Source organism: Anabrus simplex, chromosome 5 (genome assembly GCF_040414725.1).
Source record: "Anabrus simplex isolate iqAnaSimp1 chromosome 5, ASM4041472v1, whole genome shotgun sequence".
NCBI lineage: Eukaryota > Metazoa > Arthropoda > Insecta > Orthoptera > Tettigoniidae > Anabrus > Anabrus simplex.
In genome coordinates this window covers 176562004-176578722 of record NC_090269.1, presented here as the reverse complement: position 1 = coordinate 176578722, position 16719 = coordinate 176562004, and the positions used below count along the sequence as shown (strand labels likewise).

Below are 16719 nucleotides of genomic sequence, written 5' to 3'. Positions count from 1 at the left end.
AGGATAGTTATTCATTTGGTTACAAAAGTTTTGCAAGCCACCAACGAAACTGGGTTTCATGTCTTTACGGACCGGTTCTATACCAGTTACGACCTTGCTGCTGAGCTACTGAAACTAAAGGTCCATATTACAGGCACTGTAATGGTAAATAGGAGAGGTCTGCCATTACAAGTGAGAAAAGCCGCAACAAAGAGAATGAAACAACATGACATTATTGCACTCCGAACAGATAACACTTCTTGCTTGGTTTGGAAGGACAAGCGAATTATTGCTATGCTGTCTACTTTCTATGACGATTCCACTCAGCCTGTGCAAAGAATAAGACGTCAAGGTGCCGAGGAAATTGTAGAGAAACCTTATAATCAATACATGGGGGGCGTTGATCTTTCTGACCACTATGCTAGCTCATACCCATTCACACGTAAATCAGTGAAGTGGTGGAGAAAAATGTTCTTCTGGCTTCTGGAGATCACAATAGTGAATGCCTTCCTACTCTTCAAAGAAGGTAACAATGGAATCACCCATCTGAAGTTCAGGAAAAACTTGGTAAGACAACTTGTAGGAAATGTGCAGAATACACAGAGCAGGAAAAGGGGAAGACCTTCCTCAACGGATGAAGAAGTGAGGCTGAATGTCAAGCTACACTTGCTGTACCCCCATCCTGAAGGAAAAACTAAAGATTGCAAGGTTTGCAGTGACAGGAAAGTTGTTGGAGGGAGGAGAGAGACAGTCCACTTCTGTAAAACCTGTGAGAAGCAACCAGGGCTCCATCCAGGCATTTGCTTTGAACGCTTCCACACACTCAAGGCATACCGTTAAGAAAGTGAAAAACATTATTTTGTGCATTGTAAATACCATAAATTAATTAATTTTGTAGTTCCTTCCTGTATATATTGTTAAAACCAGTACTTAATACAAGGTTTAAAAAAATGAAGAATGCTGACAGAAATAAATACGAGTAGGGAGAAATCAGGACTTACAAATAATTCGAGTGGAAAGGGTTAAGTGTTGTAATGTCATTTGCTAGTGTGTATAATTTTGTGTTGTGACTTACAGTGACAATAAAGTAATTTATACAAGGAAGTGAACGTGTTCTCGCGTGATATTTATTTCTATCAAATAAAATCACATTTGAGAACGATATCATGGTGTTATATGAATCATCAAGCTGAACTCATAATCACTCCGCAGGTTTGCGTTCTCTACAAAAAAAATTTACTGAAAATGTCATAGATTTCTAAAGTTTCATTTTGATTCCAGAACTCATCTAACAGCCTTTCTGCTTTGGTTGTAAAACTAGTACTGAGTGAGATCATAGTCATACTTATTTCTCCATTTCTCGCAAGCTCTTTTTGATGCCCTTTCCAGATTGGAGGATTTATTATAATTCTTATCTTTGTTAGCAAGGCAACATTTCCTTCTGGCTTCATAGTACTTGGTAGCCGGATTCCTAGGCCCAAGAAAGAGGTTTACACTGTTACTGAGAATGATACAGAACTCCTCTACAGCTGTATAATTGGTATCATCAACGCCCAAAGACTTTAATATTACTTATCTAGATTCACAGAGCGCGCTGATGCTAAGCGGAATATTGAACACTTCCGCGCATCGCCATGTTGCGGGCGCTTCAGCTTCGAATGCATGGCTAGCACGTGGTAATGTTTACAGACCCTTGCATGTTTTCGATTTGAATCATGCCTGTTAGTGGATCTGGTTTGGTATTATATGTGACGGAGTGATAATATATTGTCAAATATTTTCAAGGAATGTGGAAACTGACACATTACGTTAGTTAAATTGATCGGCAATATTAGGCCTAAAGTTAGGCATTACCTGTGGAATGGAAAGATATTCACGAGGGTGAATTCGTGTGCAGCCTTCATCTGTACAGACTGCTATCAGAAGGGATCTGGTATTTCTGTTCACATGTGAGTAGAAATTGAACTGTTCAAAAATAACTTTCATTTACCATAATCGAGAACTAAACAGATTATAGGGTGGTTGATTCAGAGAACACATGGACATGAAATTTAGAATATTTAGGCTTCTTTTTCTTGTTTTTTTTTTTTTCCAATTCATTGGGGATAATTGTTTAGAACTAAAAAGCTGTTCTGAAAAAGACTACATATTTTTCATACAAACTGTATAGCGGTATTACAAACTTGATAAACCTGGGCCTAGAATCCGTAAGATATGATTCATACAACTTGATAAAACCTTCTAATATTAGGGTAAGGTATTGCTTCAAATTATCAATTATCTGAAAAATGATTTATTAGTATCGTATGTCTTAATTTCTCCAATTTTTCCCACTTGCTTTATAATAAAAGAATGCAATTGTTAATATGCTATTCCAGAAAAATCTGACAATATAAAGTCTAAACAAAGCTCATTACAATTTTGTCAATCCTAGTCTGCATTAGAAAACGCTAATCAAATTAACTTTTCACTATGATATTAATCTTTTTTGTTTGCAAGTGCTTTACTTTCAATTTCATTTTATTTTTTTCCGGTGTAAATCATGGTGCTCATATTAGAGATAAATTAGAACGCACTTTAAATTTTTATTTGTTCAGATAATGTTAACTTAGAATGAGTTTGTAAAAGCAGTAATATTTAAGAAGATAATATTATGAGGAGGGTTTTACATCTTAAATTATAACATTCTTACTTGAGCCTAACAGGACGAGTTGGCTGTGCGGGTAGGACCCCGCAGCTGTGAGCTTGCATCCGGGATATAGTGGGTTTGAACCCCACTGTCGGCAGCCCTGAAGATAGCTTTCCGTGGTTTCCCATTTTCAAACCAGGCAAATGCTGGGGCTGTACTTTTAATTAAGGACACGGGCTCTTCCTTCCCATTCCTAGGCCTTTCCGATCCCATCCTCGCCATAAGACCTATCTGTGCCGGTGCGACGTTAAGCAAATAGTAAAAAATAAAACTTAAGCCTAAACCACGCAGAGAAACTCAAACTAACCCTAGACATTAATTTCATTTTAAGAAATACACAATAGAAGACTAGCATCAGTGTAACGAATGTCAGGCAGCATTTACTTAATCCAAATCACACAAACATGGTAATTAAACTTCTACTCATCCAATTACGTTATTTTATATCCAATCCAAACCAAACCAAACGACACACCAGGCCCGAAAGGCCATGGCCTACCAAGCGACCGCTGCTCAGCTTGAAGGCCTGCAGATTACGGGGCGTCATGTGGTCAGCACGGCGAATCCTCTCGGCCGTTATGTCACCGTCAGATAGCTCCGCAATTGTAATCACGTACGCTGAGTGGACCTCGAACTAGCACTCAGATCCAGGTACAAATCTCTGACCTGGCCGGGGATTGAACCCGGAGCCTCCGGGTAAGAAGTAGACACGCTACCCCTACACCGCAGAACCGGCATTTCATATTCAGAAAATGAAAAAAAAACATGTATCTGATTGTTTTAGAAAGATTTCTGCAGTCATGTACTTTTTAAACAGTCTGTTCAGATAATTGAGTAAAATTTGCTGTAATGACTTGTCTGAGAGGAATCATAAGCTATGTACCTTTCATAGAAAGATTTTGTTTCACCGCTTTGATATTGAAGATTATTGTTATCGGTACAGGAGTTTGTAAATATTTAATTTATGTGTTCTCCAGTCTGCTGAGAGACAGGTAATTTTTATCTCATGACAAGCAATCATATTAAGTTGTAGACCGCTTTTTGAACATGTCTTGATATTTTCAATAAAGCTAAATAATTGTTGATCCAAGTTTTCTCAAGAGACAGATTACCACGTGATTCTCGTCCTTCGAGCCTGGCCTTCTTGCCATTAGTACAATGTTCAAACACATCAGTTACAAATATGATCCTTATATTAAAGTGAGTGACATGATCATTTTCGAGGTACCGCTGGTGTATTTTTGTAGTAGTGTATTTTTCACAGTCTTCTTATTCAGTCTGCAAAAGGTTTTTTTAAATTTTTAATGTGCGCCACCTATAGGCTATCCAAAGGAGTTGTGTAGATTGTTCAGTTTTATACAGAAGTATATTTTAATATTAACCACAGTCTTGATATTATGTACATTTATATTGCGTGTGTACACAGTAGTCGGTGCACGCTGTCATTAATTTTATAAGGCGAATGTTTCAATGTGTGCGAAATGTAAGTTAAAGCATGAATTACCGGGCGAGTTGGCCATGTGTGTAGAGGCGCGCGACTGTGAGCTTGCATCCGGGAGATAGTAGGTTCGAATCCCACTATTGGCAGCCCTGAAAATGGTTTTCCGTGGTTTCCCATTTTTACACCAGGCAAATGCTGGGGCTGTACCTTAATTAAGGCCACGGCCGCTTCCTTCCAACTCCTAGGCCTTTCCTATCCCATCGTCGCCATAAGATCTATCTGTGTCGGAGCGACGTAAAGGCCCTAGCAAAAAAAAAAAAAAAAAAAAAAAAAAAAGCATGAATTCCATACGATCTCCGCGTCAAGCTGAGGAGCGCCTGCAACATGGCGGTACGTGCATGGACAGGTCTTCCCCAGCCACACGCTTCTGCGCAGCCAGTGGTGTGGGGCCTTGTCAGCGCCAAGTATGAATTTATGCTTCCATTCAGTTAACTGTAGGTTAAATTTTGTTGCAGGGTGGCCAGGTTGAGTGGGCTCAATAACCTCATCGCTGGAATTAGAGGAACCTTGTTTGTGCTGTGTATAAAGATACCTATATGTCAACTTGCATTCGGGAGATAGTGGGTTTGACCCCACTGCCGGGAGCCCTGAAAAGGGTTTTCCATGGTTTCTGAATTTCAAACTATGGAAATGCTGGGATTGTACCATAGTTAATGCCATGGTCGCTTCCTCCCCACTCCTCGCCCTTTCCTATCCCATCCTCACCATAAGGCCTATCTGTGTGGGTGTGACATTAAGCAAATTGCAAAAAACAAAATAAAATATTATGATGAATTTGTGAATGTAAGGCTTTGAAAAGTCCACCACAATGTGGACATCTAACCTCCAAAGAACTCATAAGAAATTATGATCAATCCCTATATAACATTAAGGGAAGAAGATGAGAAATAGAAAAAACATCTATCAATAATACTAGAGTGACAAAGTAAGATATTATGTCACTTGCCACGTTATGATGTAAGTAAGTACATAGTTATGATTACACGAAGTTATGTATCTTGTTTACAGCCTGAGATTCCATGGCAACTGTGTACATCTGGCCATTTACCACATATTTTTATCAATTTGATGCCACAGAAATGTTGATTTATATAAGAAATATGGGGGTTACATGAGAAAGAGGTATATAACGATGATCTCTTGCAAAAAAGTTCTAAAATAAACTATATAGGTTGAAGAGCACAAAAACATGTACTGTAAACAAATAATCTTGTATGGCACACTGGCCTATCTATAAATGATGCACAATTCCTATATAAAACCTGATAGTACGAAAGTAACCTCTGTACACAAACCTGCTAGAGTAAACATTCATATAAAAGAATAATACTCCTTAAATATCACTTAAAACCTCACAAAAACATGATCAGCAATGAAAAGACTATTTATCAATTTTATTTTTTAAACTTTATGTCGCACAAAAAAAGATAGGTCTTATGGCGATGATCGGATAGGAAAGGGCTAGGAGTGGGAAGGAAGCGGCTGTGGTCTTAATTAAGGTACAGCCCCACCATTTACCTGGTGTGAATGAAAAGTAATGTTGAAGTCATTCTAGAGAGAAGCTGACCGGGTGAATTGGCCATGCGGTTCGGAGCGCACAGCTGTGAGCTTGTATCTGGGAGAAAGTGGGTTCAAACCCCATTGTCAGCAGCCCTGAAGATGGTTTTCTGTGGTTTCCCATTTTCACACCAGGCAAATGCTGGGGCTGTACCTTAATTAAGGCAATGGTCGCTTCCTTCCCATTCCTAGGCCTTTTTTTCCCATCGTCGCCATAAGACCTATCTGTGTCGGTGCGACGTAAAGCAACTAGCAAAAAAGGAAAAGAGAGAAGCTGGAGCTCAAGTTGGATTTACTTTAACTATTTAATGAACTACAAAATTGAATAAGTAATGATAATAAAATTGTGTAAATATAAAACTCTTCATTTTACACATGTAGCTGGTCTTATAAAAGAATAATACTCCTTAAATATCACTTAAAACCTCAATAACCCCATTCCTAGGCCTTTTCTTTCCCATCGTCGCCATAAGACCTATCTGTGTCAGTGCGACGTAAAGCAACTAGCAAAAAAGGAAAAGAGAGAAGCTGGAGCTCAAGTTGGATTTACTTTAACTATTTAATGAACTACAAAATTGAATAAGTAATGATAATAAAATTGTATAAATATAAAACTCTTCATTTTGCACATGTATGCAAATGCAAAATCATGCACACAACACACACAAATGCTTCCCACCATACCAACATGCAGATTCCTATACATGGAAGATGCCGTCCATCCTAATTGGAGGGTCTACCTTATAAGGGGTGTACCAGTAATAGCTACACAATATTATTATTACTAATATATAATGCAGAATATCTTTACTTAAGAGAGTTACAGAAATACCTTGCTCGAGACCTTGTTAGGCCAAGTCTGATGGTTTACACCAAATTGATTGGTAAAAAGAGGAGTAAATGCTGGGCGTGTTGCCTTCAAAGCTGAAACCTCAGCAAGCAACTGTCCTGAGAAGTCATTCGCCTGATACCTGAAAGAAACACACACAAAAATTCAAACATCTGAAAAGTATTTCTCGAATTTTCAAGAAGTACAACGCTATCAATGATGTATAAGAGAACTGTATCTCTTTTAATGAGTAAACTGAAATGATAAATTATGGTGGCAAGGCAGGAATAAAAAAGGCTATACAAAGTAATAGGATAAGTATAGAAATAAGGTACAGGCTGGCATTTTACCTGATGTGAAAATTGAAAACCATGGAAAACTACCTTCAGGGTTGCTGTCAGTGCGGTTCAAACTCACCATCTTCTGAATGCAGTTTACAGCTACACGACATGCACTGCATAGGTAACTTGATAATACAGTCATGAATGGACACATTAGATGAAGCTCTATGTGTCGACAGGCTTGTGATGAGAGATTGTGCAAGGTATGAGGAGGACGGTAGGTTACCTTCAGTAATGATGAGTGTACCGGCTGGTACACCTCTACGCCGCACATTTGAATTTTCCGCCAATAAATCATCCTCTACAGGAGAACCTCTGAACTTTAAAAATAGGATCAACTCATATGTTTCTTAGAAGATGTCACTACCGTAAATTTTGTGATTTCGCAGTTGTCAATACTGCGTGGATTTCAACTTGTTTTGTTTTCCATTGATCAATAAGTGTGGACAGTCTCTTACAGATGTCTCTACTAAAAAAGATCATGCACCCTGGTGCGAAGTGAAGGAACATTTTTTGAAGAAATTTTGTATTCGTAAGTTTTCTCTTTACTAAATTTCGTTCATTCATTTGTGGGTTGGCAATATTAATCTTTTCTTTCCGCTAGTTTTGAATTGAGCCACTCCAGAATTTCTGTAATTAATTTTTGACCAATCGTGTCTTCTTCGATTTTGAAGTGTAACTTTTAGCTAGCCAATAAAAGACTGTGGGTGTGGCTATTTTATTCATGAAAGGTCTCGAATTTTCCTCGAGTGTATAAAAACTGCTGATTTTCTTGTCTCTGGGCCACATCATCAACATCTAACTTAGTGTATGGACGTATAGCGGGAGGCGCCTCTGTCTTCAGGCAGCACTTCTTCAATAAGGTAATGGCCACCTAACATCTCTATTTCTTGCTAGCTCAGCAGTTTAATCCGCGGGGAAGGTCCGAAACCTTTACTATGTAACCTGTCTTCAACCATGTAATTTGCCGTCGCTTTTGTAAAACTCCATATATCTTTAACCGTAAATCGGGGATAGAGAGTGCTTTACCCTCTCGAGCTCCCCTTCATTTTTGGATTTGAGGTGACTACGTTTTCGTAACCGTTTTTCTACTCTTCCTTAATGTGCTAAATTTATTCTGTATACGAGTCACCTCCATAGCTTGGGAATAGCCCCTGTTTCATTGGCCAAGCGCCTTATAGGTTTTAAGAAGTTTCATTCAGGAGTGCTAGTATATGCATCCATTCATTTTGTATTTTGGGATATTTACTTAACCTAATCTTTTTCTGCTAACGCCCAGTAGATTAGGTACAAGATACCCCCGTTTCAGTGGTGTAATTTGTGCCTTGATGGCAAGTGATTGTAAGGTATGGTATGCCTTTAATACGCTTGGAAAACTGAGAATGGGTCAGCTCTTTTATGTATTGGAAATGTGCCCCTAGGAGGCTTGACATTGCTAGGTGGGAGCAAGTGCTCCATGTTATTAGGGGTTTTCTGCCCTTTGGTAAATATGTGGTTGTGAGCTGAAAGCTCAGAAATTGTAAAAATTAGGGCTTGAGGCCCAGATTGTTAAATTGTGTCTAAATCTTGGCTTTCCTGGTCTTGTACCTGATTTGACTTGTTGTTATTTGTTAAAGTTTGAAATTTTATGTGCAAATTGTTAAATTTTGCTATTTTTGAAAATATAACCTTTAATGTAATTTTAATTCATACCTCGGCCTTGTAGTTAGACCCATTCACCCCGGCACCTTCTTCCACCTCTGCACTCCACGGGTATCCCCCGTAACAAGTGGTAGCAGAGCGAGGTTGAATGGGTCTCATTTAAGCCCCTTTTGACGGCTAAACATCGCATTTAATTTGAACTCTAACAATTTTCTCAGTTGCTGGAATTTTCTTTTCAAAATTTCTAAATTTGTCAACCTTCTGTCATCATGCCCGGCCCTCACGAAGTCCTCCACCCTGGCTATTTGCGAAAGGAGGAATTGATTTATGAATTAACCATTAGAAATGTGCAATCTGGAGGCACGGTTGTGGCCGATACCACCAAACTTAAGGATTCCCTTGATTTGCCGATTAGTATCCCAACTTTGTTAGAGAAAGATAATGATGAGGCTCTCTCCACGATCACTGACAACACTACTGAGCTAGCATCTGTAGTTAGTTTTTTTGAAGTAGGTGATCCGTCCCCAAATCAACCTAAAAGAGTACAGGCTAGACTGTACCATTTTTGTAATAGGGTGAGCGATCTATTGTCTCTTAAGTTAAATGAACTTCAGGGTAAGGAGGCTAGTAATCTTGTAGAACACCTATCTAAAATGTCCAATAATGTTAGTCAGTTGTTAACTGGGACAGTTCCTCCCAAGACCGATCAAGCCACGGTTGCAAACATAGCGAATGAGGATTCTTCCAAGGGGGAAGAAAGTAGAAAATCCGTAGGAGTCCAACAAACATCTGCCCCATTAGAAACTGAGTCCGGTCGTCGTACATCCATTCCACCATTTGTTTTGAATAATGCATTTTCTGAAACAGCTTCTCCACCCCCTAGGCCTTTACCTACTATGTTACCCAGGTTCAGTAGTTTGCCTCATCCTCTGGCGATGTTGCTTACGGGTATTTCCAAGTTTTCCGTTAATTTCACTAATTATGTCATTGCATTCTTAAGGTTTTTAGTTGAATTCCAAGATCACGCTCTTGTCCTTTCTCTTTCCCCGTGTCAAATTCTTCAAATTATTTACCCCTACTCCATAGGTGTCCTCTCAGACAAAATAGTAAGAGCCATAGCTGATCAATCATCTATAGAAGACTTCCACGCCCACCTGTTAGCTAATTTCATTCCGGCTAGGGCAAGGTCCTATCTAATCACAAGTATTATTACCGAGTACAGTGTCTGGATGAAAATCTTGCCGACTTCATCCAAGACATTAAATTCTATACTAGGGTATTTGCTCTTCATTTCCCAGATCAAATTGTTCAGGCCATTGTGGAAGGAATTTCACCATCCTACAGGTCATATTTGTGTTTCGCGTCGCGTCCGCAAACTTTTGCCGAGTTAGAGGCTATGGCTGTCTCAGCCAAAGGAGTTATATATGCCGACACCTTGCGCATCGCGAAGGAGCTCCCTCCGTTGTCAAGTAATTTTCGGCCTCCTCCTCGCCGAACCTTCACACCTGCAAATGTTATGCTTGTGGGTCACCTGACCATCTTCGGAAAAAGTGTCCATTGATTAAATCAAGTGGGACAAGGAATGGAGCAGGGTCATCCCAAGGCTGTTTTAAATGCGGCTCGTTTTCCCATATAGCCAAGAATTGCCCTAATACTAATAGCACCCCCTCTTGCTCAACTTCTGGTGCAACTTCCACCAATGCAAATAATCAAAAGTGACTAGTGCCTTCGGCTGAGTCGGCAAATCCATCTTTTCAAGGCTCAGCCCCAAGTAAACCATCCAAAATCTCAGGCTCGGAACATTGTAGAAAGTCTTCCAAACCCCACATTTGAATGCCCTAAAGAATGTCTTAGGATTGCGGCGGAGTCCCCCGCTCCGGTACCCTTCCTGAAAATTGAGCTGAATAATGAACCGATTACTGCTCTATTAGACTCTGGGAGTGTGTGTTAAATTATTTCGGCAGAATGCTATTCCAAATTAAAGTTTGTCTGTAAATTTTCTGATTATTGTTCGTCTTCAGTTCAATGCATTTCGGCCAACCTTTCTCCATTAGAAATTTTAGGTTTTATCTTTGCCAAAATTCGCATTTCGAAATTCACTTGGAAAGTAAAACTGTTTGTGGCTAAGCACTTGTCTTGCACCATTATATTGGGAGCGGATTTCATGTCGTTTACTGGTCTAGTGCTCGACATCCATAGCAAGTCGTGTACCTTCAAGTTTGCCAATAATTGTAAAATCCCCTTATTAAAATGTAATTCTGTGTCGTGTTCATCTATTTCGCCTACCCAGGATGAGATGTTGTTAAACCTTAGACATCTACCTGAGGAGCAGGCTAGGAGTATTTGTAAGTTGTGTCAGTCATTTCCAGAGGTTTTCTCCGATACTGTTGGTGTTACTGACCTTATTGAATACAAGATTGAAGTTACGGATTCGATTCCAGTTCGATTTCCACCTTATAGGTTATCTCCACCTAAAATGAAGGCTCTGAAGATCATAGATCAGATGCTGAAAGATGGTATTATTCGGCCCTCTAAGTCGGCATATTCATCGCCTATTTTCTTAGTCCCGAAACCCCAAGGTGGCTTCAGGCCTGTGATTGACTATAGGGCTTTAAATCGGAAGGTGGTGTTGCAACCTGTGCCCCTTTCCGACCTTCACTCTTGTTTTTCATGGTTTCGAAAAGCTAAGTTCTTCACCATCTTAGACCTTAATCAGGCATATAACCAGATCCCTCTAGCTGAAGAATCCAAACATCTTACAGCTTTTGCCATGGACTGGAACTTGTATGAGTACAACCGCATGCCTTTCGGGCTCCCCACGGGAGCAGCTGTGCTTACGAGACTGCTAGATAGGGTCTTCTCCGACATCAAATTCGAGTACTTATACCATTATACCATTATCTTGATGATGTCGTATTTTCTGAGACCTTTGAAGAACATCTAGATCATCTGAAAGAGGTCCTTAATCGCCTTCGTAAGGCAGGGTTAACTGTGAAGTTGTCCAAGGTTGCTTTCACTAAGCCTTCTATGTCATTTCTAGGGCATATTGTGTCGCCAGATGGTGTCACAGTGGATCATTCTAGAACACAGGCCATCCGTGATTTCAAACTTCCTCGGGACATCAAAGGTATTGCCAGATTCATTGGCACGGTGAATTTCTTCAGGAAATTCATTCCTAACTTCTCTAACAGAGTGGCGCCCTTGAAATTACTTCGTAGGAAAGGCGTCAAATTTGAGTGGGGGCCTTCTCAACAAGCCGCTTTTGAAGACCTCAAATTAGCTCTTTGTAATGCCCCTGTCCTTGCTATGCCTGATTTCTCGAGAAATTACTCGCTCAAACCGACGCGTCGTCTTCAGCGGTGGCTGCAGCCCTTCTCCAAGAGACTGAACTAGGGAGGCGACCCATCGCCTATGCATCTAGGACTCTATCGGCTCAAGAAGCCAAGTATTCCATCTACGAACTTGAAGGTTTGGCATTCTTATTTGCGCTAGAGAAGTTCCGCCTCTATCTGGAACACGCCAAATTCGACTTGGAAACAGATAACCAAGCCTTAATTTGGGTCTTAGCTGCAGTTAGAAGCAGTTATCAAAAAAGACTTTGAAATTTCCTTATGACAAAATTCTTCTACAAACTTTGGAAATTCTTAATGTTTCATCCATATTCTCCCATAAATCTATTTGCAAGGAAGCAGAAATTTTCTTCAATTGATGATTACATTTTGTTACAAAACTTCTTCTGTGTCACCCCGTCGAAGGACAATTGGGGGGAGGGGGGCGGTCTGTACCGGGTGGTACACCTCTACGCCGCACATTTGAATTTTCCGCCAATAAATCCTCCTCTACAGGAGAACCTCTGAACTTTAAAAATTGGATCAACTTATATGTTTCTCAGAAGATGTCGCTACCGTAAATTTTGTGATTACGCAGTTGTCAATACTGTGTGGATTTCAACTTGTTTTGTTTTCCATTGATCAATAAGTGTGGACATTCTCTAGGAGATGTCTCTACTAAAAAACTATGATCATGCACCCTGGTGCGAAGTGAAGGAACTTTTTTGAAGACATTTTGTATTCATATTTTTTCTTTACTAAATTTCCAACTGGTATGAATTATGGCATGCAAAACATAATTATTTCTTACCTTTTGAAGTGTGATACAAGCTGAGCATCGAGTTTATCCAACGTCATCAATTACCTACTGAACCAGCACATGATTACTTAGATTCTATCATTACCTATAGTGATGTTCTCAATATTGCTCATAATACTTCGGAATTAATTTCCATTGTACAATTTTATGCCACTCCTTCATTCCGTCAGGTTTTTAATGTACTTAACCCTCCCGTTTCCATTCTTCAATTATATAATCTAGCTCAAAATCATGCTGTTAATTCATTAGGTGATCATTCTTATTATTCTTCTATTCCACCACCAGTTACCAACCCTACTTCACTACCTCGATCATTGCCTCCCTCTTCCGTTTCTACAGTTCGTGCCCCTGTAGTTTGTTTTCGTTGTAAAGAAAAAGGACACACTGCTAAATATTGTAATATTCAGTCTTCGGGAAACACCTGCCATCCACGTCGTTAGGCAGTAGACGTTTAATGGGGGAAAACCTGCCTTCTGTTTCTTATGTATACCAAGCTTTTTCTCCAATACCCTCTTCTGACTTTTCAACCGATTGTGCCTCATTTTTGCCTCGCACTTCTCACGTTCTTTTAACCATAAACAATTTGCCCTCTGTTGCTCTCCTAGATTCAGAAGCAGCAGTTTCTCTTATTAGTTTGCAGTTTTTTGAATCTTTAAAGTCAATTTCTCCCCAATTGCATTATTTTCCATCTTCTACCCAATGTCTTTCTGCCTCGAATCAACTTTTGCATATTCTTGGTACGATTTATTTAACTATCAAAATGCAATATTTTTCTTGGCCCTTTACCTTTCTTGTTGAATTATCATCTCCGATTATTTTAGGTTTCGATTTTTTTCCCCATACTGGCCTTATTCTTGATTCCGCGAATTCTAAGGTCTCCTTTCATTTTTGTTCCAAGTCAGTTCCCTTGGTGCATAATTTCGATTATCCCCATTCTTTACATTCTACTTCTTATCATGCTATTTCTGTTCAATCTGATCACGTCCAATCTTTGCTCACTGAATTTTCTGACGTTATTACCCCAACTATGGATACCGCCAAAAACTTCTCCGCTCATACTGACCTTACCGATACCACTCCGGTCCGTTCCTCCCCTTATTTTCTGAGCCCTCCTAGGATCAAGGTTTTAAACCAATTAGTTGACAAGATGCTCAAAGATAACACTATCATCCCTTCATCTTCTAACTATGCCTCACCCGCATTTATTGTGGACTAGCCCGATGGATCAGCTAGATTTATTGTTGACTATCGTAAATTGAAATTACAATCTGCTTTCCAGCACTTTTCCAGCTCTCAATATTTCACAATTTTTTATCTTAACTCTGCTTACAACCAAATTCCTTTGGACGAAATCAGTTCTCGTTACACCGCTTTCATTACTCCTAATGGTTTATACCAGTTCAAAAAAGTTCCTTTGGTTTAAATCTTGGTTCTCAAATTATGCAACGTTGTGTTGATTCTTTGTTTTCTGATATTAAGTATAAGTATTTGTTTCCCTTTATTGACGATATCCTGATTTATTCTCCTGATCTTCAATCTCATTTATCACACATTCATGAAGTTCTTACCCGTCTTCGCGCTGTTGGTTTAACTGTTAACCCTTCAAAGGTACTCACTGCCCAAACATCTATTAAATTTCTTGGACATATTTTGAGTTCTCAGGGTATAGCTGTTGATCCTGATAGAGTTTCCGCCATCCACAAAATACCTCCTCCAAAATATTTAAAACAACTACGTTCCTTTCTTGGTATGGTTGGTTTCTATGCGAAGTATATTCTGAATTTTTCATTAACTTCCGAACCTTTAAATCTTCTCAAAAGAACAGGCATCAAATTTCATTGGACTTCCCCCCAACAAGCTGCATTTGCCATGTTGAAATCTAAATTATCTCAGGCTCCTCTTTTACAGATTCCTGATTTTAATGCAACCTTTGAACTTTCTACTGACGCCTCTGATGTAGCCATCGGTGCCGTATTGCATCAAACCTATAATGGACAAACTTTACCCATTGCCTATTTCAGCCGCATCTTATCACCAGTTGAACGTAAATATTCTGCCTATGAAAAAGAAGTCCTTGCTCTCATTCTTTCTATTGAGCATTTTGCTGACTATCTTGATCATCGCAAATTCATTGTAAATACTGATAATCAAGCTCTTCACCGAGCTCGATAGCTGCAGTCGCTTAAGTGCGGCCAGTATCCAGTATTCGGGAGATAGTAGGTTCGAACCACTGTCGGCAGCCCTGAAAATGGTTTTCCGTGGTTTCCCATTTTCACACCAGGCAAATGCTGGGGCTGTACCTTAATTAAGGCCACGGCTGCTTCCATCCCACTCCTAGCCCTTTCCTGTCCCATCGTCGCCATAAGACCTATCTGTGTCAGTGCGACGTAAAGCAAAAATCAAGCTCTTTCCTGGTTGCTTCATAACGCCCCTAAGACAGGTCGTTCCGGTCGTTGGTTGCTTTGTCTATTCCGATTCAAATTTTCTCTTAAGTTTATATCTGGTTATCACAATTCCGTTGCTGACGCCTTATCCCATCTTTTTGAAGATCATCAGTCTAATGATTCCGAAATAAACCATCTTGCTATTAATTCCATTACCTCCATTTTCTCACTAACAATTTTCCTCTCTCTTTTCAGTCCTGTTTGCAACACCAAAAACTTGACCCCTACTGCCAACAACTTGTTCGTGACCTTTCTTCCCCCCTGATTATTCCGGTCCTTTTCGTTTGCAGAATCAGCTTCTTCTCTTCAAAACTACCCCCAAGGCCACTCCTCGTCTTGTCCTTCCCTCTGCTTTACGCTCTATGATTTTTCAGTACGATTCCCCTGTCGGAGGACACTTTGGCATGGCTAAGACCTACGCCCGTCTGGCTTCTCAATTTTTCTGGCCTCAAATGCGAAAAGATGTTTTTTCTTGGGTTCGCTTATGTGAGTTATGTCAGAAACATAAGCCCCTCAATCATCAACCCTATGCTATTTATGCTGCTTCTCCTGCCACTTACCCTGCTGAAAAATTTTATATTGATATTGTTGGTCCACTTGTTAAATCTTCTAAATCTAACTCCTATATTTTTACGTTACTTGATGGCTTTTCTAAATTCCTTATTGTCCAACATTTACGTAACATTTCCTCACAGATCACTAATCTGCTATCCAATCAAATTTTTCCGATTACTGGTCTTCCAAAGGTACTTGTTTCTGATAACGCATCTATTTTCACTTCTTAAGTTTTTTACAATTTTTGTTTTTCCTATGGCATTAAAAAAGTTTGTACTTCGCCCTACCATCAACAAGCCAATATTGTTGAATGCTACCACCGGAACTTAAAATCCCTTTTATCTATTTTCCATTCCCAGGATCATAAATCATGGGACACCAAACTCCCATATTTTGTTTTAGCTCTAAATTCTACCATCAATAGTTCCACTTCGTATACTCCCGCTAAGTTGTTTTTAGGTAGGGAACTACATATGCCTCTTTCTTTAAGGTGGAATCTACCCTCCTTATTGGATACCCCCCTCACCTTCTCACTCAGTCTCAATTGCGACATGCCTTACAAAACCTCCTCCATGCTAGGGATCTTCATAAAAAAGCTTGTAATTCTCGGACCCGAACCCCCACCTTTAAACTTTATGATCTTGTCTTACTTAAAAATCATCCTGTCAGTTCTACATCTCAGAATCTCTCTGCCAAACTTTCACCTCGTTGGCTTGGCCCCTTTCGGATTCCTTCCTTTCCCTCTCCCAATACTGCAATCCATTCAGTCTCCCACTGACTTTAAAAAAGCCCACTTTTCACAATTTTCACTATCTGTATCTCCCCTCCGTTTTTCTTGTTATGCTAGGTTTTTTTTCGTCATCTTTCTTCTTTGCTCACCCAGCCCTGCTCCCCCTGCTCAAATCCCCTCATGCCTGAATCTCCCATGACTTGTAAATTTTCCCTTCTGGGATTTGTTTTCTTTCCTTTACGTGGGAAACACGAATTGTTAATATTATATTTTAAACTTGAAAATATCTTAGTATGTATACTGT

The 16719-nt window shown here is 39.6% G+C and overlaps 1 protein-coding gene across 1 annotated transcript in view; it reads right to left on the bottom strand.

The window, feature by feature from the left end:
• E(Pc) (Enhancer of Polycomb) overlaps nucleotides 1–16719 on the bottom strand; it is a 460358-nt gene that overhangs the window by 163669 nt on the left and 279970 nt on the right. The window contains exon 6 of the mRNA XM_067148053.1: nucleotides 6559–6697. Coding sequence (XP_067004154.1) covers nucleotides 6559–6697 — 139 coding nt within the window. The remainder of the gene's footprint in view (nucleotides 1–6558; nucleotides 6698–16719) is intronic.